The 21,761-nt window shown below is 51.3% G+C and overlaps 1 protein-coding gene across 1 annotated transcript in view; it reads left to right on the top strand.

Annotated features, from left to right (window-relative positions):
• Nucleotides 1-21,761, top strand: part of DDHD1 (DDHD domain containing 1) — a 59,564-nt gene that overhangs the window by 24,201 nt on the left and 13,602 nt on the right. The window contains exons 4-10 of the mRNA XM_089668191.1: nucleotides 2,856-2,984; nucleotides 3,994-4,141; nucleotides 5,301-5,410; nucleotides 6,464-6,570; nucleotides 12,077-12,339; nucleotides 12,476-12,551; nucleotides 16,686-16,835. Coding sequence (XP_089524317.1) covers nucleotides 2,856-2,984; nucleotides 3,994-4,141; nucleotides 5,301-5,410; nucleotides 6,464-6,570; nucleotides 12,077-12,339; nucleotides 12,476-12,551; nucleotides 16,686-16,835 — 983 coding nt within the window. The remainder of the gene's footprint in view (nucleotides 1-2,855; nucleotides 2,985-3,993; nucleotides 4,142-5,300; nucleotides 5,411-6,463; nucleotides 6,571-12,076; nucleotides 12,340-12,475; nucleotides 12,552-16,685; nucleotides 16,836-21,761) is intronic.

Below are 21,761 nucleotides of genomic sequence, written 5' to 3'. Positions count from 1 at the left end.
ATAGATCCCGTTCCGCAACAAGCGCCTCCAAGCAGCAACAGTAGATCACCCAACAGCAACAGATCGCGTCCCCCCAAGCAGCAAAAATTGACTGCTTCGCTGTCCCCCGGCAGCAATCAACAGTTTCCCCCTACACAACAGAAGATCCTCCCTAACAACAATAGAACCTACCCCTCAGCAGCAACAGTTGATCTTCTCAATTTTCCCCAGCAGCAATCGACAATAGATTCTCCCCAGCAACAATAGATCCTACCCTCCAAGCAGCAACAATTGATCACCTTCCTTTCCCACAGCGCAGTCATCAGTAGACCCCACCCCTCCCTTCCACAACAGCAATATTCGACAGTAGATCCTCCCCAGCAAAATTAGAACCTACCCCCCCCCCCCCAACAGCAACAATTGTTCTCCCTTTCCCGCAGCAGCAGTCAACAGTAGATCCTCCCTAGCAACAATAGAACCTAACACCCCAAGCAGCAACAGTAGATCACCCAACAGCAACAGATCGCGTCTCTCAACCCCCCCCCCCCCCAGAGCAGCAAAAATGTATTGCTTCGCTTTCCCCTGGAAGAAATCAGTAGCACCCCCCTACACACCAGTAGATCCTCCCTAGCAACAATAGAACCTACCCCCCCCCCCCAGCAACAACAGTTGATCTCCCTTTTCCCCAGCAGCAATCAACAGATTTTCCCCAGCAACAATAGATCCTACATCCCCCCCCCCCAAAGCAGCAACAATTGATCACCTTCCTTTCCCACAGCAGCAGTCAATAGTAGACCCCCTCTACAACAGCAGTATTCGACAGTAGATCCTCCCCAGCAAAATTAGAACCCACCTTCCCCCAACAGCAACAACTGTTCTCCCTTTCCCGCAGCAGCAGCAGTCAACAGTAGATCCTCCCTAGCAACAATAGAACCTAACCCCCCACGGAGCAACAGTAGATCACCCAACAGCAACAGATCGCGTCTCTCAACCCCCCCCCCCCCAAGCAGCAAAAATGTATTGCTTCGCTTTCCCCTGGCAGAAATCAGTAGCACCCCCCCTACACACCAGTAGATCCTCCCTAGCAACAATAGAACCTACCCCCCCCCCCAAGCAACAACAGTTGATCTCCCTTTTCCCCAGCAGCAATCAACAGATTTTCCCCAGCAACAATAGATCCTACATCCCCCCCCCAAAGCAGCAACAATTGATCACCTTCCTTTCCCACAGCAGCAGTCAACAGTAAACCCCCCTCCACAGCAGTAGATCCTCCCCAGCAACAATATAACCTACCCCCCCAAGCAGCAACAATTGTTTGCCCCCCTTTCCCACAGCATCAGTCAACAGTAGACCCCCTCCACAACAGTAGTCCCCCCCCAATCAACAACAATTGATCACCTTCCTTTCCCGCAGCAGCAGTCAACAGTAGCCCCCCCCCCACAACAATAGATCCTCTCCAGCAACAATAGAATTTACACCCCCCCCCCCCCCCAAAGCAGCAACAATTCATTTCCCTTTCCCGCAGCAGCAGTCAACAGTAGCCCCCCATCCGCAACAGTAGATCCTCCCCAGCAGCAATAGAATTTACACCCCCCCCCCCAAAGCAGCAACAATTGTTCGCCTCCCTTTCTCGCAGCAGCAGTCAACAGTAGACCTCCCGCCACAACAGTAGATCCTCCCCAGCAACAATAGAACCTACCCCCCAAGCAGCAATATTTGTTCACCTCACTTCCCCCAGCAGCAATCAACAGTAGATCCTCACCAGCAACAATGAAAACTCCCCCAGCAACAATAGAACCTATTCCCTTCCAGCAGCAATCAACAGTAGATCCTCACCAGCAACAATAGAACCTATTCCCTCCCCCCCAGCAGCAATCAACAGTAGACCCCCCCTTATATACATACATTTCAATGTTCTGCAGTCATCTGCAAAGCTCCATAATGCCACCCTGTAGAAACAATTGCTTTTTGTTTGTTTTTTGTTTTCCATCCAGCACAATCGCTTCATAAATTGTTAGTTTGGATTTTTTTTTTTTTTTTATTAAACTGATATTTCTGGATGAAATGTTACATTTTTATATATATGTCACAAGAAGACCACTTTTCTACAACTGTGACTTTGATGCAGAGAAGGGATAACAGAGTTTTTTCAGGACAGGACGGGGTTAATCCTCAGTCCAGACACCGCCCCCCCCCCCCCCCACATCACTGCCGGCACCAACATTACACAAGTCTGCGGAGGGTTTATATCGGGACAGCGCCCCCCGCCCTCCGCACTCTGCATCTCCTACATGGCAGCCTGTAGGCCGCGCACTCCGATCTCGGAAGGGAAAGTATCTATTTTTTGTGCACTAAAAGTAAACATTTGTTTCTCTTTATTTAGGTAAAAATTACATACAATTATTTTTAAATATAACCCATTCATGTGACGGAATACTAGCCAGCAGCTGGCTTCTAGGCTACGTGTGCAAAAAGGGGGGGAGATCAGATTCCACGCACAGTTGTTGGACTCCGAGGGGAAACTCTCTTCCTACCTCTTTCCCAGAGATGGGACTTTGTGCCAACGGTTGCCAGAAAGCACACTTCACTGTTCAACCCTTTTCTTTTTTTTTTCATTTTTGTTTGTTTTTGGGTTTTTTTTTTTTTTTTAGAAAATATTAATACAAAAATTCATATTCGTTTTTAAAAATTTAAACTCACGATTTTAATAAAATTAGGCCGGAAAATTGATCCTTTCCCTTTTTAAAGCATTTTTTAGGCCTTGTGGCGCTCTCCGAGGGTCTGTAGCTCCCAGTCTGTGTCTAGCGGTAATGGAGCCACAGCCCCCCCCCCCATCCCGTGACGAATCTTCTCTCTGACCACATTTGTCATTTCAGCCATTCACAGCCTGAAGCTGAGCCGCAGCCACGTGGACTGGCACAGCGTGGACGAGGTCTACCTCTACAGCGACGCCACCACGTCCAAAATAGCGCGGACCGTCACCCAGAAGCTGGGCTTCTCCAAGGGTAAGCCTCATGATTTCGCAGGAATAACGAGCCGCGATTGGCCGGTCCTAGATCCCAGAACACCGCGAAGGAGAGCTTCTCGAGAAGGGGCAAAGGAAGTGATCGGAATTGGTCACTTCCAGGTTCATTCTGCGAGGAGATCAGTGAACGGATGAGTGATAGACTCCGTATGCTGTCCCTGCTAGGTTCTCACCATGGATGTTCTTGGCACTGAAGACGGGGGGGCATGGGATACATGGAGGGGGGTGTCAACTTACTGCAAATGTAGATGTAATGGGGTGGCTAAAGGGTTACAGAACAGCCGAGGGAGGGGGGGGATGGGTAATCATGGAGGAGGGTGGGAAGTTGGAAGAGGGTGGGAAAGTCCTGCCAGGCAGAAGTGCTAACCATTTAGCCACTGTGCTGCCCACTGAGCTTGAGGTGTTGACTTGGCCTCCAAGTTCTCCAGATCTCAATCCAATTTAGCAGCTGTGGGATGTGCTGGAAAAAGAAGTCCGATCCATGGAGGCCCCGCCTCCCAACTTACAGGACTTAAAGGACCTGCTGCTGACGGCTTGGTGCCAGAGACCACGGTGTACCTTCAGAGGTCTAGTGGAGTCCATGGTGGGACCGGTCAGGAAAGGGGGACCTGCTCAGGATTAGGGGTGTGGTCATGAAGTTATGGCTGATCGGTGTATTCTTACATGGGAATTTTCATCTAATAAGAGGTGCCGCAGATAGTTGTGGACTTTCTATAGGTTGAAGCTGCACTCCTTCCTGACGTCACCATTTGTACAGAAGGTGAGAGCTGCCTGAGTCTATAGACACACACACTGTATGTGACGACTTTTCTTGAACTGCGTAACACCTGCCCAATTTTTTTCTAGTTATGGATCTAGCGGGGGACGGGGTTAGAACCTATTTTGGGTTCAGTTGCTCTCTTTGACCCCTTTCAGGAATGTCCACCCCCCCCTTTCCTGTCCTGGTGACACCACAGGCAGTTTTGACACTGTGTGCATTTGTTTTGCAGCTTCAAGTAGCGGCACCAGGCTGCACAGAGGGTACGTGGAGGAGGCCACATACGAGGACAAGCCTGTAGATACAAGTCACATTGTTTTCGTTGTCCATGGCATTGGGCAGAAGATGGACCAAGGCCGGATCATCAAGAACACGGCTATGTAAGTCCAACTCCATGCAAAGCTTACTGCATGGGATTGGGGAGATTTCCTCTCACTTCCTGTGTGGTCACCGCAGCAGTAACGGAGTCTCTCCAGCAGGGGGGCACACCTTTCTTGGAGGCCAACTGCCCCAAAGTGATCCCTCTCCGGCCAACTGTGTCCAAGTGATCCCTCTCTGGCTGGTCCCGCTCGGCTCTCTGAGATCCCTCTCTGGCCAATCCCACTCTGTTCTCTGTGATCCCTCTCTGGCCAGTCCCGCTCGGCTCTCTGTGATCCCTCTCTGGCGGGTCCCACTCGGCTCTCTGTGATCCCTCTCTGGCCGGTCCCGCTCGGCTCTCTGAGATCCCTCTCTGGCCAATTCCACTCTGTTCTCTGTGATCCCTCTCTGGCCAGTCCCGCTCGGCTCTCTGTGATCCCTCTCTGGCCAGTCCCGCTCGGCTCTCTGTGATCCCTCTCTGGCCGGTCCTGCTATGCTCTGTGATCCCTCTCTGGCCGGTCCCACTCTGCTCTCTGTGATCCCTCTCTGGCCGGTCCCGCTCGGCTCTCTGTGATCCCTCTCTGGCCGATCCCGCTCGGCTCTCTGTGATCCCTCTCTGGCCGGTCCCGCTCTGCTCTCTGTGATCCCTCTCTGGCCGGTCCCGCTCGGCTCTCTGTGATCCCTCTCTGGCCGGTCCCGCTCGGCTCTCTGTGATCCCTCTCTGGCCGGTCCCGCTCGGCTCTCTGTGATCCCTCTCTGGCCGGTCCCGCTCGGCTCTCTGTGATCCCTCTCTGGCCGGTCCCGCTCGGCTCTCTGTGATCCCTCTCTGGCCGGTCCCGCTCGGCTCTCTGTGATCCCTCTCTGGCCGGTCCCGCTCGGCTCTCTGTGATCCCTCTCTGGCCGGTCCCGCTCGGCTCTCTGTGATCCCTCTCTGGCCGGTCCCGCTCGGCTCTCTGTGATCCCTCTCTGGCCGGTCCCGCTCGGCTCTCTGTGATCCCTCTCTGGCCAATCCCACTCTGTGATCCCTCTCTGGCCGGTCCCGCTCTGCTCTCTGTGATCCCTCTCTGGCCGGTCCCGCTCGGCTCTCTGTGATCCCTCTCTGGCCGGTCCCGCTCTGCTCTCTGTGATCCCTGTGTATGTGAAATCTCCTTTTTCTGACCTCATACACGTCTGTTGTCACAGGATGAGGGAGACGGCCAGGAAAATTGAAGAGAAGCATTTCTCCCACCTGACCACAGAGCACGTGGAGTTCCTTCCTGTGGAATGGCGATCCAAGCTTGCTCTGGATGGAGGTAAGTTCTCACCAATTTCCTCTCCCCCATCTCCGCACCTCTTCTCCTTTGTGTACCCCTCTTCTACTATTCCCCCCCCCCATCTCCGCACCTCTTCCCCTTTGTGTACCCCTCTCTTCTACTATTTCCCCCCCCCCCCATCTCCGCACCTCTTCCCCTTTGTGTACCCCTCTCTTCTACTATTTCCCCCCCCCCCCCATCTCCGCACCTCTTCTCCTTTGTGTACCCCTCTTCTACTATTTCCCCCCCCCCATCTCCGCACCTCTTCCCCTTTGTGTACCCCTCTTCTACTATTTCCCCCCCCCCCATCTCCGCACCTCTTCCCCTTTGTGTACCCCTCTTCTACTATTTTCCCCCCCCCCATCTCCGCACCTCTTCCCCTTTGTGTACCCCTCTTCTACTATTTCCCCCCCCCCCCCATCTCCGCACCTCTTCCCCTTTGTGTACCCCTCTCTTCTACTATTCCCCCCCCCCCCCATCTCCGCACCTCTTCCCCTTTGTGTACCCCTCTCTTCTACTATTCCCCCCCCCCCCATCTCCACACCTCTTCCCCTTTGTGTACCCCTCTCTTCTACTATTCCCCCCCCCCCATCTCCGCACCTCTTCCCCTTTGTGTACCCCTCTTCTACTATTCCCCCTCCCCCCATCTCCACACCTCTTCCCCTTTGTGTACCCCTCTTCTACTATTCCCCCTCCCCCCATCTCCGCACCTCTTCCCCTTTGTGTACCCCTCTCTTCTACTATTCCCCCCCCCCCCCCATCTCCGCACCTCTTCCCGTTTGTGTACCCCTCTCTTCTACTATTCCCCCCCCCCCATCTCCGCACCTCTTCCCCTTTGTGTACCCCTCTTCTACTATTTCCCCCCCCCCCCCCCCCCCAATATCCTCACTTCTTCCTCTGTCTGTGTATCCCCCTTCTACCTCTTCCCCTTTGTGTATCCCCCTTTTAATACCCCCCCCCCCCAAATCTCACTGCTTCCCCTTTGTCTAATGTAATGTTTTATAATCAATATTTCCTCACGGTTCTTTCTTCTCATTGGCTGTCCTCACCCAGACACCGTAGACTCCATCACTCCGGACAAGGTGCGCGGTATACGGGACATGCTGAACAGCAGCGCCATGGACATCATGTACTATACCAGCCCGCTGTACAGAGACGAGGTAAGAACCCGCCCACTGCGTCACCGTACCGATAAGACACCACAATGGAGAGTGTATGGAGCGCAGGAGGCTGTTCATTGGGCGGATGGTTTGGCGGGATCGTCCATATTTTTAATTAGGGAATGTTAGATGTCCCTACCGTTGGTTGTGGGACAGGTACCCCTCCTGAGGCATGGAGGTGTGGGGAAGACGGGGGAGGGGGGTACATTTGCATTCTTTGTGTTACTTTGTAATAAATGTACAACGCCAGACTTTCTTTCTTGTTCATTATCTTAATAAATATCATATATATATATATTTTTTTTATTTTATTTAAGTAATACATATAATTTTATTTAAGTAAAATAAAAATATATAAATTATATAAAAATAAATAATTTATAAATATTTTTTCTATTTTTATTGTAATCCTGTTTTTCTTTTCGGTCCTATTGTGTTACTTTTATAGGATGTGCAGAATACTGGACTTCACTTTACTTTTTTCTCTCTCAGTTACTTTTTCGTCATCTTTTCTCATTGTCTGTATTTCTTGTTCCCTCTTCCCATCTATCCCCCATAGATCTATGATCCTCCCAATCAGGGTGTACGGAGGTAGAAGTGAATTTCCCCCCCCCCCCTTCATTTGTCCAGCTCTTTCAGCGCCCTGACATTAGTACATGGCGGGGGATAATAGTCGGGGCGGAACGCCGGTGTCACTGATGTTTGCTCTTGTTCTGCCTGTTAGACACGAACAATGCGCCTTCTTATTAAAGGCTATCGGTGTCGCCAGCTCAGTCTTGTAGCTCATCAATTATTGAACGCTCAGCGGTCTGCTGCCAGAACACAGGAACTGCGCCGAGCCGAGTGTCCCCGTATGCTGTGTCACCTGTGTGTTGGGGGAGGGGGGGGGGGTGCCGGATAATTCCGAAGACGGCTGTAGAGCTCCTACAGACTGGCTGGTTAAAGGCCAACTCCGACCACAACTTGGCCTCTAATCGTTTTATGTTCCTCCCGAAATCCTGGAGCCCAGCTGATATTTCAGCTTAAATGGGCTGAATGCGTTCCGGGGCATCGAGTACAAAGTGAGCGAAGTCCTGAGTGGAGAATAGTAATATGGAGGTCAGTGAGCGCTAACAAATAACAGCAGCTGATTCGCTAAAAAGGGAAACCGTAAAACCTTCAAAGTGATGTGAACATAAATAGCGCAGCTCTAGGAATGATGTATATAAATAGGTACAATAATGCGTCAAGACCTCTGCAGAGAGACTTCTGCTTCCTTACAGAGGGCAGGCCTCCATCTGTGCAGCATGCTGGCAGGGGACAGGCTTCTCTACTCAGGAATGTGAACATAAATAGTGCAGCGCTAGGAATGATGTATATAAATGGGTACCAATAATGTAACCAGCACAATGTGTACATCTAGTTCTCCACAACCGCGCAGTAATGCCGGGATAATGAACACCTTCACTAGATGTATAATACCCAGTGCAAAGGATAGTCCAACAAATGTCTGATAGTGATGAAACCACGGAGAGAAAACGTGACTTGATTAGATCCCAGTGACAGCTTTAACCCCTTCCATACCGGGCAATTTTCCCCCTTCCCGCCCAGGCCATTTTTCAGGTTTCAGCGCTCTCACACGTTGAATGACAATTGCGCGGTCATACATCACTGTACCCAAACTAAAATGTTATCATTTTCTTCACACAACTAGAGCTTTCTTTTGGTGGTATTTAATCACCGCCGGGGTTTTAATTTTTTGCTAAATTAACAAAAAAAGACCAAAAATTTTGAAAAAAACAAAAGTTTTTTTTCGTTTCTGTTATAAAAGTTTACAAATAAATAATTGTTCATAAATTTAGGCCGAGATGTATTCTGCTCCATGTCTTTGGTGACAATAACCCAAATTAGGACGTATTATTTAGTTTGTAGGAAAGTTATAGAGTTCACAAACTATGGTATAGATCTGAATATTGATCAATCCTGAAGTACTGACAGCCAATCTAATTTCTTGAGGTCCAAGAATGTCAGAATAGTACAGATATCCCCCAAATGTCAGGACGGGACAGATATCCCCCAAATGTCAGGACAGGACAGATATCCCCCAAATGTCAGAACAGTACAGATATCCCCCAAATGTCAGGACGGTACAGATATCCCCCAAATGTCAGAACGGTACAGATATCCCCAAATGTCAGGACGGTACAGATATCCCCCCAAATGTCAGGACGGTACAGATATCCCCCCAAATGTCAGGACGGTACAGATATGCCCCAAATGTCAGGACAGTACAGATATCCCCCAAATGTCAGGACGGTACAGATATCCCCCCAAATGTCAGGATGGGACAGATATCCCCCAAATGTCAGGATGGGACAGATATCCCCCAAATGTCAGAACGGTACAGATATCCCCCAAATGTCAGGATGGGACAGATATCCCCCAAATGTCAGAACGGTACAGATATCCCCCAAATGTCAGGATGGGACAGATATCCCCCAAATGTCAGGACGGTACAGATATCCCCCAAATGTCAGGACGGTACAGATATCCCCCAAATGTCAGGACGGTACAGATATCCCCCCAAATGTCAGGACGGTACAGATATCCCCCCAAATGTCAGGACGGTACAGATATCCCCCCCCAAATGTCAGGATGGGACAGATATCCCCCAAATGTCAGAATAGTACAGATATCCCCCAAATGTCAGGACAGTACAGATATCCCCCAAATGTCAGGACGGTACAGATATCCCCCAAATGTCAGAACGGTACAGATATCCCCCAAATGTCAGAACGGTACAGATATCCCCCCAAATGTCAGGACAGATATCCCCCCAAATGTCAGGACGGTACAGATATCCCCCAAATGTCAGGACGGTACAGATATCCCCCAAATGTCAGGACGGTACAGATATCCCCCCAAATGTCAGGACGGTACAGATATCCCCCCAAATGTCAGGACAGATATCCCCCCAAATGTCAGGACGGTACAGATATCCCCCAAATGTCAGAACGGTACAGATATCCCCCAAATGTCAGGACGGTACAGATATCCCCCCAAATGTCAGGACGGTACAGATATCCCCCCAAATGTCAGGGCGGTACAGATATCCCCCCAAATGTCAGGGCGGTACAGATATCCCCCCAAATGTCAGGACGGTACAGATATCCCCCCAAATGTCAGGACGGTACAGATATCCCCCAAATGTCAGGACGGTACAGATATCCCCCAAATGACCCCTTTTTGCAGAGCAGACAGTCCGACGTACTTCATAAGAGGAATGGCGAGTTTTTTGAAGTTGTATTTTTTTTGTCATTTTTCGGAAAATGAAAAAATGTAAAAAAATGACATATTGTCACCAGTGCAGTACAGCGTCGTCATATAACTGGTATGGCGGTGATCAGGGACACTGACTGGTGACAGTATTGAAAAAAATATATATTTTTTTTTTATTATTTTTTATTAAATTTTTTTTATTTTTTTTGAAGATTTTTTTTTTCATATTTCACTATGACCAAAGTAGTACAATGTTACCATAGTAACATTGTACTACTTTGGGGAAGTGATCAGTATTTTTTTTTTTTTTTTACACAATTTGCTTATAGCAAAGAATTACTTTGCTATAAGCAAGCATTTACCTGAATGACATCGATCCATTCAGGGTTTTTTTGTTTTTTTTTGTGCTTAGCTGTGATTTGGCCACAGCTAATCACATGACATGTGCATGTGATTAGCTGTGACCATTCACAGCTAGACACTAGTATACAATGGATGGCATGAATGAAGCCATCCATTGTGTACAACTGTCATGTGACCTGCTGTGATTGGTCACAGTAGGTCACATGATACCAGCAACGGGGTCGATACTCAGATCTGTCATCAGTCGTGTCCAAGGTACACGGCCGGTGACAGATTGCGCCGCTCTGCAGGAGCGCAATCTGCGCATGTGCGGGAGGACGCCATATGGCGTCCACCCGGAACGCTGATGACATTTGCCACCCACCATTCGGCCATAGGGCGGGCGGCAAATGGATAATCCAGTGCCGTGCAGGAATTATGAGTCAATTGCACACTCACCAGAGGCGCAATATAACTGCGCATTTGTGTAATATACACCAGAGGTCCCTTCAGTTACGGATGGAGTGCAGCCTGGAATAGATGATTCCGCGGTAGATGGAAAAACATCTGGGGGTCCCCTTAGATAGGCCTGGCTACAGGCGGGATTTGCTGAATACAGCTTTCCTCTGGGCCCTGGGATGGTCACCTGGTGGTCCTGGGGAGTTAAATGTTCGGTACAGAGCAGAAAAAAGTACCCATAGTGAAGTATTAAAGGTCAAAACAAAATGTTTATTACGGATTAGAACAGAAAAAAACACTTTAGGTACTGCAGTAAAACCATGACGCTTACCCCCTTCTGATGTACGTGTGATACGAAACGCGCGTCAAGGAGGGGCCCCTGCTAGCCGTGACGTCAAGCCGCCGGATCAAGGAGGTCCGGTGGCCACTTATCACCAGCTGGTCAGTTTTATGCTGTGTTCCATTTTACTGCATCCTTTGTGCACGAGGATTGTTTATACTGCAGTACCTAAAAAGTGTGTTTTTCTGTTCTAATCCGTAATAAACATTTTTGGGGGCGGCTGAATTTCTGGCTCAGTTCGCCGTGGCGAGCTCAGCCAGAAGTGGGTATTTGTCAGAACCAGGTACCTGCTCCCTCTCCTCCCCCAAAAGGTGCCAAATATGGCAGCGGGGGAGGGGAGGCAGAAAAGCAGCGCCTCCACTATTGGGTGGGACTCCGCTGTAATGAGGATTGGGTAAATCCACCGAACACTGTAGACAAAAAGCAAAGGGTGCTAACATCTGGGTGCAGCAATTTATCAAAGGCTTGAGAATGGGGCGTGTCCATGCCCTGAAATGCGTAGCCACGCCCACATCATCCTCTCTACCCAGAACTGCTGTATCTTCCATCAGAGCTTCCCTGTGCTCCATGCTGGTTTCTTCTGCGGCTGCTGCCCGGCGTTCGCTCTGCTGTGCTTGCTCACTTCCCTGCTGAACTATCGAGCTTCTCCAATGGGGGTACAACATGCCTGACGGTTTTATTACATCTGACTGCATACATGTCCTGAATGTAACAATTTATTAAAACAAAATAAAAGGACATGTATGCAGTCAGATGTAATAAAACCGCCAGGCATGTTGTACCCCATTGGAGAAGCTCGATAGTTCAGCAGGGAAGTGAGCAAGCACAGCAGAGCGAACGCCGGGCAGAAGCTGCAGAAGAAACCAGCATGGAGCACAGGGAAGCTCTGATGGAAGATACAGCAGTTCTGGGTAGACAAGATGATGTGGGCGTCGCTACGCTTTTCAGGGCATGGACACGCCCCATTCTCAAGCCTTTGATAAATTGCTGCACTTAAATGGTGGCGCCCTCTTTTGTTGACCACGTTCCTCGTCTTCGCTGTGTAGAGGACTGACGGTTGTCCAGAGATCAGTGGTGGAGTCATTGGGTCTTGTTCTGTGTTGGCAGTTGGTGAAAGGTCTCCAGCAAGAACTGAACCGTCTCTACAGCCTGTTCTGCTCCCGGAACCCGGAGTTCGAGGACAAAGGCGGGAAAGTGTCCATCGTGTCGCACTCGCTGGGCTGCGTGATCACGTACGACATCATGACGGGCTGGAATCCGGTGCGCCTCTATGAACAGCTGGAGCAGCACGAGGACGAGGAGACGGAGGAGCAGTGGATCAGTTACGAGGAGCAGCATCTGCTCAGAGAGCTCTTCTTGACCAAACAACGGTCAGTGTGGGCGCCAAGGAGGTCATGTGACTCCTAGAAGACCTCTGTGTCCAGAGCCATGGGGGGGCCAATCGGCTTTTACTGTTCATCCATTCCATATATTACCGTAACCTTTCTTTATTGTCCATTTGTTCAGATTAAAAGAACTGGAAGATCGATTGCAGGGACTGAAGAATTCCTTGACGACGACGACTCCTGCCTTAAAGTTTAAGGTTCGTAGCTTCCCTCCGCGCCTTGTCTGTCGATGAACTCCGGCTCCGCCCTCTGCGTTCCATTTGGGGGGTGAAGTCCAAATTGTTCTTCACCAGACTTCCCGATAGGAAGGATGGGCTGGAAATCCTCGTGCTCCCGGGTTTTCTATGCTGGAAATTAGTGGCCCTCAGGATTTCCCCCCCCCCCCACACCACTGGAAGAGCTATAGTGCAGAAGGGTGCTCATGATGTGGTAAGCAAGAGAATCGTTGGGTCCAGGCAGAGGTCATGGCAGGCAGCAAACAATAAAGTAGGTCCAGGCAGGGGTCAGGCAGGCAACAAAGTAGTCAGGTGATGGCAGGGGTCGTGGTTGGCAGCAAATAAGAGGGAATGTGGGGGTCGTGGCAGGATACTAAGTAGTCGGGTGCAGGCAGGGGTCCTGGCAGGCAACAAAAAAAAGTAGTTAGGTGTTGTAGCGGGCAACAAACAAGAAAATAGTTGTTTGCAGGCAGGGGTCGTGGCAGGCAACAAGCAAAAAGGTAGTCAGGTGCAGGCAGGGGTCATAACAGGCAACAAAGTAGTCAGTTCCAGGCAGGGGTTGTGGCAGGCAACAAACAAGAAGGTAATCTGGTCTGGGCAGAGGTCGTAGCAGGCAACAAACAAGAAAGTAGCCAGGGGTTGTGGCAGGCAGCAAACAAAGTAGTCAGGTCCAAGCAGGGGTCTTGGCAGGCAACAAAGACGAAAGTAGTCAGGGGTCATGGCAGGCAACAAAGACGAAAGTAGTCAGGGGTTGTGGCAGGCAGCAAACAATAAAGTAGTCTGGTCGTGGCAGGCTACAAATAATTAATTAGTCTGGTCCAGGCAGGGGTCATGCAAGCAACAAAGAAGAAAGTAGCCAAGCGTCATGGCAGGCAACCAGAAAGTAGTCAGATGTGGGCAGGGGTCGTGACAGGCAACAAAGTAGTCAGGCCCAAGCAGGGGTCTTGACATGCAACATACAATAAAGTAGTCTGCCATGACCTGCCTGGACCCGATGACTATTTTGTTGCCTGTCAAGACCCCTGCTTGGACCTGGCTACTTTGTTGCCTGCAATGACCCCTGCCCACATCTGGCTTCTTTCTTGTTGTTTGCCATGACCGCTGCCTGGACCAGACTACTTTATTGTTTGTTGCCTGTCATGACCCATGCTTGGGCCTGACTACTTTGTTTGTTGTACAAGTATGGGGGAAGGGTTGTCACTGCTGTACAAGTATGGGGGAAGTGTTGTCACTGCTGTACAAGTATGGGGGAGGTGTTGTCACTGCTGTACAAGTATGGGGGAAGTGTTGTCACTGCTGTACAAGTATGGGGGAAGTGTGTTCATTGCTGTACATGTATGGGGGAAGTGTGTTCATTGCTGTACATGTATGGGGGAAGGGTTGTAGGATCCGTGTATTCATCCATACTATTCCAGTGTCAGTGTCCTGGGGGCTCCAGTAAAAGATCCCTGTACACTCCCGGCTCTACCCAGACTTGGAATTGCCAAAAAGAAATGACCTCAAGGACCTGGACTGTGGATGCCGTGCTCAGTAATGGCAGGCAGAGGACAAAGGATCACCAGTATTGCTTGTGGTCTCCCAGTAGCAGATCTTTCCCCATAACTGGCTTGCCATGCTTTGTTCTGCACTGTGTCTCTGCTTGGAGGCGGCCATCTTGATATAAGAGCAGGGCCTTGCTTCCTTATGTCAGAGCTGCCCCTCCTCCTGATGACTTGTAATCTGGTAATTGGTGGGTTAATGATAGAGCTGGAAGAAGCACCAATCCACAGAACAAATGGAGCGGAAGCAAGGAGATCCTTGCACTGCAGCTCCTCAGGTATAGCTTCCTCTCCAGGAAGGAGAACGGTCATCGGCACAGCAATGTCACCACTGAATCTCACTCCAAGTCTGAGACCAGTAGACGGACAGCAGTGCCTTCGGTGATCTCACACTGCAGATATACAGAACAGGAGTGTCCATATTATTGCTGAACACTTCTAGATGTTCCCTATAAAGTACTGCATTTTATTTTTTATTGTCTCCACTTTAACCACCTCCCGCCCGACATATAGTCCAATGACGGGCGCAAGGCGGTTCTCTCGTTCTGGGAGGACGTCCTCCCATTCTCACTGCACATGCGCGGCTCAGGGAGCATGCAGCGCGGTGATCGGCAGTGCGCTGTATCCCTAGGACACAGCAGATCACTGAATCACAGAAAGAGCTGAAGATGTCGGCTCGGTCATGTGATCAGCTGTGTCCAATCACATCTGATTACATGTAAATAAGGAAATGCCGATTATCGGCATTCCTCTCCTCTTGAGCTGTCGCGCTGACAGAGGAGGGGAGAGGAGAGCTGGTAATCGGCTTTCCGCGGAGGGGACATGTACACTGATCATCAGAGCACTGATGATCAGTGTGGCCCCAGAAGTGACACCTGTCAGTGCTCATCAGTGTCAGCAGTCATTGCTCATCAGTGCCCATCTGAGCTGCCTTTCAGTGTCACCCATCAATGCCAGTCAGTGCCACCTACCAGTGCCGCCTCATCAGTGCCCATCACTGCAGCCTCATTAGCACACATCAGTGAAGGAGAAAAATCACTTATTTACAAAATTATATAACAAAAACTAAGAAAAAATAAAAAACCCAGAAGTGATTAAATATCACCAAAATAAAGCTTTATCTGTCACAAAAAAATGATAAAAATTTCATATGGGTACAGTGTTGCATGACCGCGCAATTGTCACTCAAAGTGTGATAGTGCTGAAAGCTGGAAATTGGCCTGGGGGGGGGGTAGAAGTGTCCTGTAGGCAGGAAGGGGGTAGAAGTGTCCGGTAGGCAGGAAGGGGGTAGAAGTGCCCTGTAGGCAGGAAGGGGGTAGAAGTGTCCTGTAGGCGGAAAGGGGGTAGAAGTGTCCTGTAGGCGGGAAGGGGGTAGAAGTGCCCTGTAGGCGGGAAGGGGGTAGAAGTGCCCTGTAGGCAGGAAGGTGGTAGAAGTGTCCGGTAGGCGGGAAGGGGGTAGAAGTGCCCTGTAGGCGGGAAGGGGGTAGAAGTGCCCTGTAGGCGGGAAGGGGGTAGAAGCGCCCTGTAGGCGGGAAGGGGGTAGAAGTGTCCTGTAGGCGGGAAGGGGGTAGAAGTGTCCTGTAGGCGGGAAGGGGGTAGAAGTGTCCTGTAGGCGGGAAGGGGGTAGAAGTGCCCTGTAGGCGGGAAGGGGGTAGAAGTGCCCTGTAGGCGGGAAGGGGGTAGAAGTGCCCTGTAGGCAGGAAGGGGGTAGAAGTGCCCTGTAGGCAGGAAGGGGGTAGAAGTGCCCTGTAGGCAGGAAGGGGGTAGAAGTGCCCGGTAGGCAGGAAGGGGGTAGAAGTGCCCGGCAGGCAGGAAGGGGGTAGAAGTGCCCGGCGGGCAGGAAGGGGGTAGAAGTGCCCTGTAGGCAGGAAGGGGGTAGAAGTGCCCGGTAGGCAGGAAGGGGGTAGAAGTGCCCGGCAGGCAGGAAGGGGGTAGAAGTGCCCGGCGGGCAGGAAGGGGGTAGAAGTGTCCTGTAGGCAGGAAGGGGGTAGAAGTGCCCGGTAGGCAGGAAGGGGGTAGAAGTGCCCGGTAGGCAGGAAGGGGGTAGAAGTGCCCGGTAGGCAGGAAGGGGGTAGAAGTGCCCGGTAGGCAGGAAGGGGGTAGAAGTGCCCGGTAGGCAGGAAGGGGGTAGAAGTGCCCTGTAGGCAGGAAGGGGGTAGAAGTGTCCTGTAGGCGGAAAGGGGGTAGAAGCGCCCTGTAGGCAGGAAGGGGGTAGAAGCGCCCGGTGGGCGAGGGGTTAAAGTAAAACTATAAGCAAAACTTTTTCATTTGGATGGAGTATGGGAGGGGACGAACCTGTCAGATTTTTGCCATCTGTGTCCCATTGGGGAGAATTCCCTTCACTTCCTGTCTCATAGCCAAACAGGAAGTGAGAGGAAATCCCTGTAAATGAAGGGAATCCCTCGGGGACCCCCAAGGTCACCAGAACTGGCGTCCCCATTGGAAGATTTTCCCTCTGTTACGTTTCTGGGGACATCCCAACATTTGGGCCCCTATAATATTTGTGATGGTTGGATTTGTGGGGTTGTTGGGAAGCAGGTTCCCCTTTTACATTTAACCGCGACTTCTCTCTGTTTAGGTTGAGAATTTCTTCTGCATGGGATCGCCTTTAGCGGTCTTCTTGGCGCTGCGCGGCATCCGTCCCGGAAATAGCGGAACTCAAGATCATATTTTGCCTCGAGCCATTTGTAACCGTTTGTTTAATATCTTTCACCCAGCAGACCCAGTGGTAAGTGGCGGCTCCTCTTATTGGATACAGCAGGGGGCGCTCTGCTCATTAAAGGCAGCCAATCACATCAGGGCTAATGTCCCCGTATACAGCCTTGCCTATCCCATATCTACACCGATCAGCCACAACATTATGACCACCCACCTAATATGGAGTAGGTCCACCTTTCCTGACCCGTCTCACAAAGGTACGTCGGGGTCTCTGGCACCAAGACGTCAGCAGCAGATCCTTGAAGTCCTGTAAGTTGGGAGGCGGGGCCTAAATGGGTCAGACTTGTTTTTCTAGCTTATCCCACAGATGCTCGATTAGATTAAGATCTGGAGAATTTGGAGGCCAAGTCAACACATCAAACGCGGTGTTGTGTTCCTCAAACCATTCTTGAATTCATCAAACCAGGACACCTTCTTTATGCTTCAGTTCTGATGCTCCAGTGCCCACTTTTGGCTGTGGATACGGGTCAGCATGGGCACCCTGACCGGTCTTCGGCTACACAGCCCCCGTCAATGAGTCCTCTCTCCCCACCCCCCCATCAGTGAGTCCTCTCTCCCTCTCACCCACCCCATCAGTGAGTCCTCTCCCTCTCACCCACCCCATCAGTGAGTCCTCTCACCCACCCCATCAGTGAGTCCTCTCTCCCTCTCCCTCTCACCCACCCCATCAGTGAGTCCTCTCTCCCTCTCACCCACCCCATCAGTGAGTCCTCTCTCCCTCTCACCCACCCCATCAGTGAGTCCTCTCTCCCTCTCACCCACCCCATCAGTGAGTCCTCTCTCCCTCTCACCCACCCCATCAGTGAGTCCTCTCTCCCTCTCACCCACCCCATCAGTGAGTCCTCTCTCCCTCTCACCCACCCCATCAGTGAGTCCTCTCTCCCTCTCACCCACCCCATCAGTGAGTCCTCTCTCCCTCTCACCCACCCCATCAGTGAGTCCTCTCTCCCTCTCACCCACCCCATCAGTGAGTCCTCTCTCCCTCTCACCCACCCCATCAGTGAGTCCTCTCTCCCTCTCACCCCCCCATCAGTGAGTCCTCTCTCCCTCTCACCCACCCCATCAGTGAGTCCTCTCTCCCTCTCCCTCTCACCCACCCCATCAGTGAGTCCTCTCTCCCTCTCACCCACCCCATCAGTGAGTCCTCTCTCCCTCTCACCCACCCCATCAGTGAGTCCTCTCTCCCTCTCACCCCCCCATCAGTGAGTCCTCTCTCCCTCTCACCCACCCCATCAGTGAGTCCTCTCTCCCTCTCACCCCCCCATCAGTGAGTCCTCTCTCCCTCTCACCCCCCCATCAGTGAGTCCTCTCTCCCTCTCACCCCCCCATCAGTGAGTCCTCTCTCCCTCTCACCCCCCCATCAGTGAGTCCTCTCTCCCTCTCACCCCCCCATCAGTGAGTCCTCTCGCCCCCCCCATCAGTGAGTCCTCTCACCCCCCCTCCCCCCCCCCCATCAGTGAGTCCTCTCTCCCCCTCGCCCCCCCCCCCATCAGTGAGTCCTCTCTCCCTCTCGCCCCCCCCCCCATCAGGGAGTCCTCTCTCCCTCTCGCCCCCCCCCCCCATCAGTGAGTCCTCTCGCCCCCCCTCCCCATCAGTGAGTCCTCTCGCCCCCCCTCCCCATCAGTGAGTCCTCTCGCCCCCCTCCCCATCAGTGAGTCCTCTCGCCCCCCCATCAGTGAGTCCTCTCGCCCCCCCTCCCCATAAGTGAGTCCTCTCGCCCCTCCCCCCCCCCATCAGTGAGTCCTCTCGCGCCCCCCCCCCCATCAGTCCTCTCTCCCTCTCTCCCCCCCCCATCAGTCCTCTCTCCCTCTCGCCCCCCCCCCCCCATCAGTGAGTCCTCTCTCCCTCTCGCCGCCCCCCCCATCAGTGGCCCTCTCGCCCCTCCCCCCCATCAGTGAGTCCTCTCGCCCCCCCATCAGTGAGTCCTCTCTCCCTCCCGCCCCCCATCAATGAGCCTTGAAGTTCCTCAGCACCTGGAGGGCCATAGTTTGGAGACCCCTAGACATTAGTTTGGTTCTTGTCGAAGTCCCTCCAATCCTTCCATTTTGTCCACGTTTTTTCTTCTTTCAACACATCAACTTCAGGGACGGCCTGTTCACTTGCTGCCTAATATATCCCACCCACGTTCAGATATCGTTGTAATGACATCATTGTTTTCCCGTTATCTATCAGCAGTCGGAATGCTGTGGCTGATCGGTGTATATTCTGCCCTATATACCTCCATTTCCTGTGATTGGCTGCGGTGTCATTGCCTTATAAAATGTTATGCACACCCAAAAGCTGGGAAACAGTATGTTGTCAGCCAAGTGAAGGGGGTGGCAAGTGTCAAACCGCCAGCGAGCCCAGGCATGGAGCATGAGCAGTCAGATTGGAGGAACGGCAGAGGAAGTTTGGTGCAAAGCAAGCAGCATAAGGTGACTAAACGTCCCTTCCCAGCAACCCCCGCATCGGTCTTGCATCGGTCTTGCAGAGGTGTAGCCTTGGTATGTGCCATGCTCAGAGAATCCTTCCTCCCATGTCATGGCCCCCATGCCTGGCATTGAGAGCTGGATTGTGGGGGAGTGTCGCATACCCCCGGAGGCCCCAGGTCATTCCTCCGGCTCCATTGGTAGTTGGGGACAGCGGGTGATCTTGCATACAGTCACCTGGACAACACTTATATGAGCAGCCAATCACCAACATGGCCATATGGGGGCTGGGAAGGTCCTGAATCTCGTAAACTCTAAACGACACTTTCCATTTTCTCATACAGGAGGACTAAATGTAAGAACTGAGAGGGGGGAGTTGGTAACGGGTTGCTTTGCATGGGTGAAGCACAGGTTCTTTTTAAAGAGGACCGGTCACCTGCCCATTCACTGCCATGGCCAAGGTTACAAGGTCTCCATAGGATCCATATCCACCTGTTCTGGGATCCAGCAGAGGACACGGAACAGTCTTATACTGTATAGAAGATTTATCCGGAGCAGATTTACAACACAGGAAATGTTTCATCTTTTGGGTTATACTGCCGCCTACAGGAGGATTAGACACTAGCAAACAAGACTGCAGGCGGGCCCAGGATAACCCCTCCCCCTACCAGCCTGCCTCGTTATATTGCTAGTGTCCTAGGAGGATGGACGTCTCTTCTTCAGCTCTGCTGTGTTAGACTATTTTTTTTCTAGAACGTTTTCCTTTTTTTTTTTTTCCTCATTCAAGACCCCTCTCTACATCTCTGCTAGAGTTGTCCTTTTTTTACTGCTGCTCTTCAGTGCGGTCATCCTAGCTTGGCTTTTGGAGTACCGCTTCCGGACATTGCAGGGCTAGCCTGGAAGTGATCTTGGGTTCATGTTGTGCCGCTTTTCAGACACCAATACGGGTAAAAGCTGCAGAGGGTTTTCCAAGGCCAAGGCAGTGCCCTGACTCTGACCCGCCTGATTGGACTGAACTCAGGGACCGACCTTGTTTGCACCGTTAGGGAGCTTTTGGAATTTTTCTACCTCCAGTTTCACCACCAAAGAGGATAACGCAGGATGCTGATGTCATATGGAGTGTGGAATCTTTCCCATCATTTAGAAAGCATTGCCCCTTAGACCCCCCCCCCCCCCCAGGTCTTGAGCAGTTGCTGTGGGCCCTAGTGGGCATAATCCTCCCAAAGGGTTTAATGTAATATCCAGATTTGACCTTGCCAGGGTTTAGCATGGAGGTATCTCCTTTTTTTCACCTTATCTCAATCCACCTCAGCTACTTCCCCTGTTATTGTGGGTCTAGTTCAGGTTCAGTCCAAGGTGTCTGTCTCTGAGGACCACATAGTTCCTCATAGGCTCACCCAGCTGTCTACTGTGGTGGCTGTTACAAACTTCTCTCCTCATTTCCAGGAGATTCTTTTCATTGAATTGTTTTCTTTGGGGCAGGATTCTGATATCCAGGTAATGATGGTTCCTGCTTCTTTGTGGGATTCTGCTCTAGGTAGTTCTCCTGGCTTGGACAACTTGGGACACCATCTGCTGGGTCTTCTCCTTATGGAAGCCAAAGGAGTCCTTCCTATGTCAGGAGATTAGCCTAGTTCTGTTTGTGGATAGTATTATGGGTTTCAGTCCTTTCCACATTGATACCCCCTAGAAACCAGTTCTTTCCATATTCTGGACATGGCTTCTGGACATGGGAGTGTAAGGTTCTCTTACCTACATCTCAGACTCATGTGAAGGATGTCGGAGGTGGGCCCTCTGTCTCCCTGGGCTTTCTCTGGGCAGAACAGAATAGCCTTCTGCTGCTGGTATCGTCCATTGGGAACATGCGACTCAATTGAACCCATCCAAACATCTCTGTTGGTGGATCTGCAGATACTTGGAGGCCTTTCTTGCACCAGTCCCTGCCCTGGATTTACTCAGGCAAGTTTTCTTTGCTGTCCTGATAAGGCTCCCATCCATGTTTCATGATTCCTAGTGCTTGAGTAGATTTCAGCAGTCTGGAGCATTCTTTGCCCTGTGATTCTTTGTATCAGGGTTAGTCAAGGTCCGTTTCAGTAGGGTCTTCTAGAACTTCCTTCGGTGATGCCTCACTGGTGAGTGTCTAGCTTATTCCTACCTCCATCATCAGGGATGAAACCCATCTCACCAGGTTATGGTTAGACTCCTTTTCTTTCCTGCCCGTACTTGTTGGAGTGATACACCTACCCCTTCAGTCGTGATTCTTCACCTTGACTAGGTCTCCTGATATGGACTGTCACTCGAGTAAGGGTTTAGACCAACAGGTCTCGTCCTACAAGGACCTTCTTCCCAGCTCCCTTGCCTGGTACCTGTTTCCACCAGTAACTTGTTCCATTCCATGTTACTGGTGTTGATTGTTTTTCCCTCCCAATTGGGAATGTAACTATTGTTACACCTCTTGGGGGGTCCAGGTTGTCCAGCTTCTTGCTTGGCCTATAGTTCAGTGCTTCTCTCAGTGTTGAGTCCTTACT

The sequence above is a fragment of the Staurois parvus genome, unplaced genomic scaffold, assembly GCF_062004578.1.
Source record: "Staurois parvus isolate SC_StPar_1 unplaced genomic scaffold, SC_StPar_1.0 ptg003935l, whole genome shotgun sequence".
NCBI lineage: Eukaryota > Metazoa > Chordata > Amphibia > Anura > Ranidae > Staurois > Staurois parvus.
This window is presented reverse-complemented; position numbering and strand designations above follow the sequence as displayed.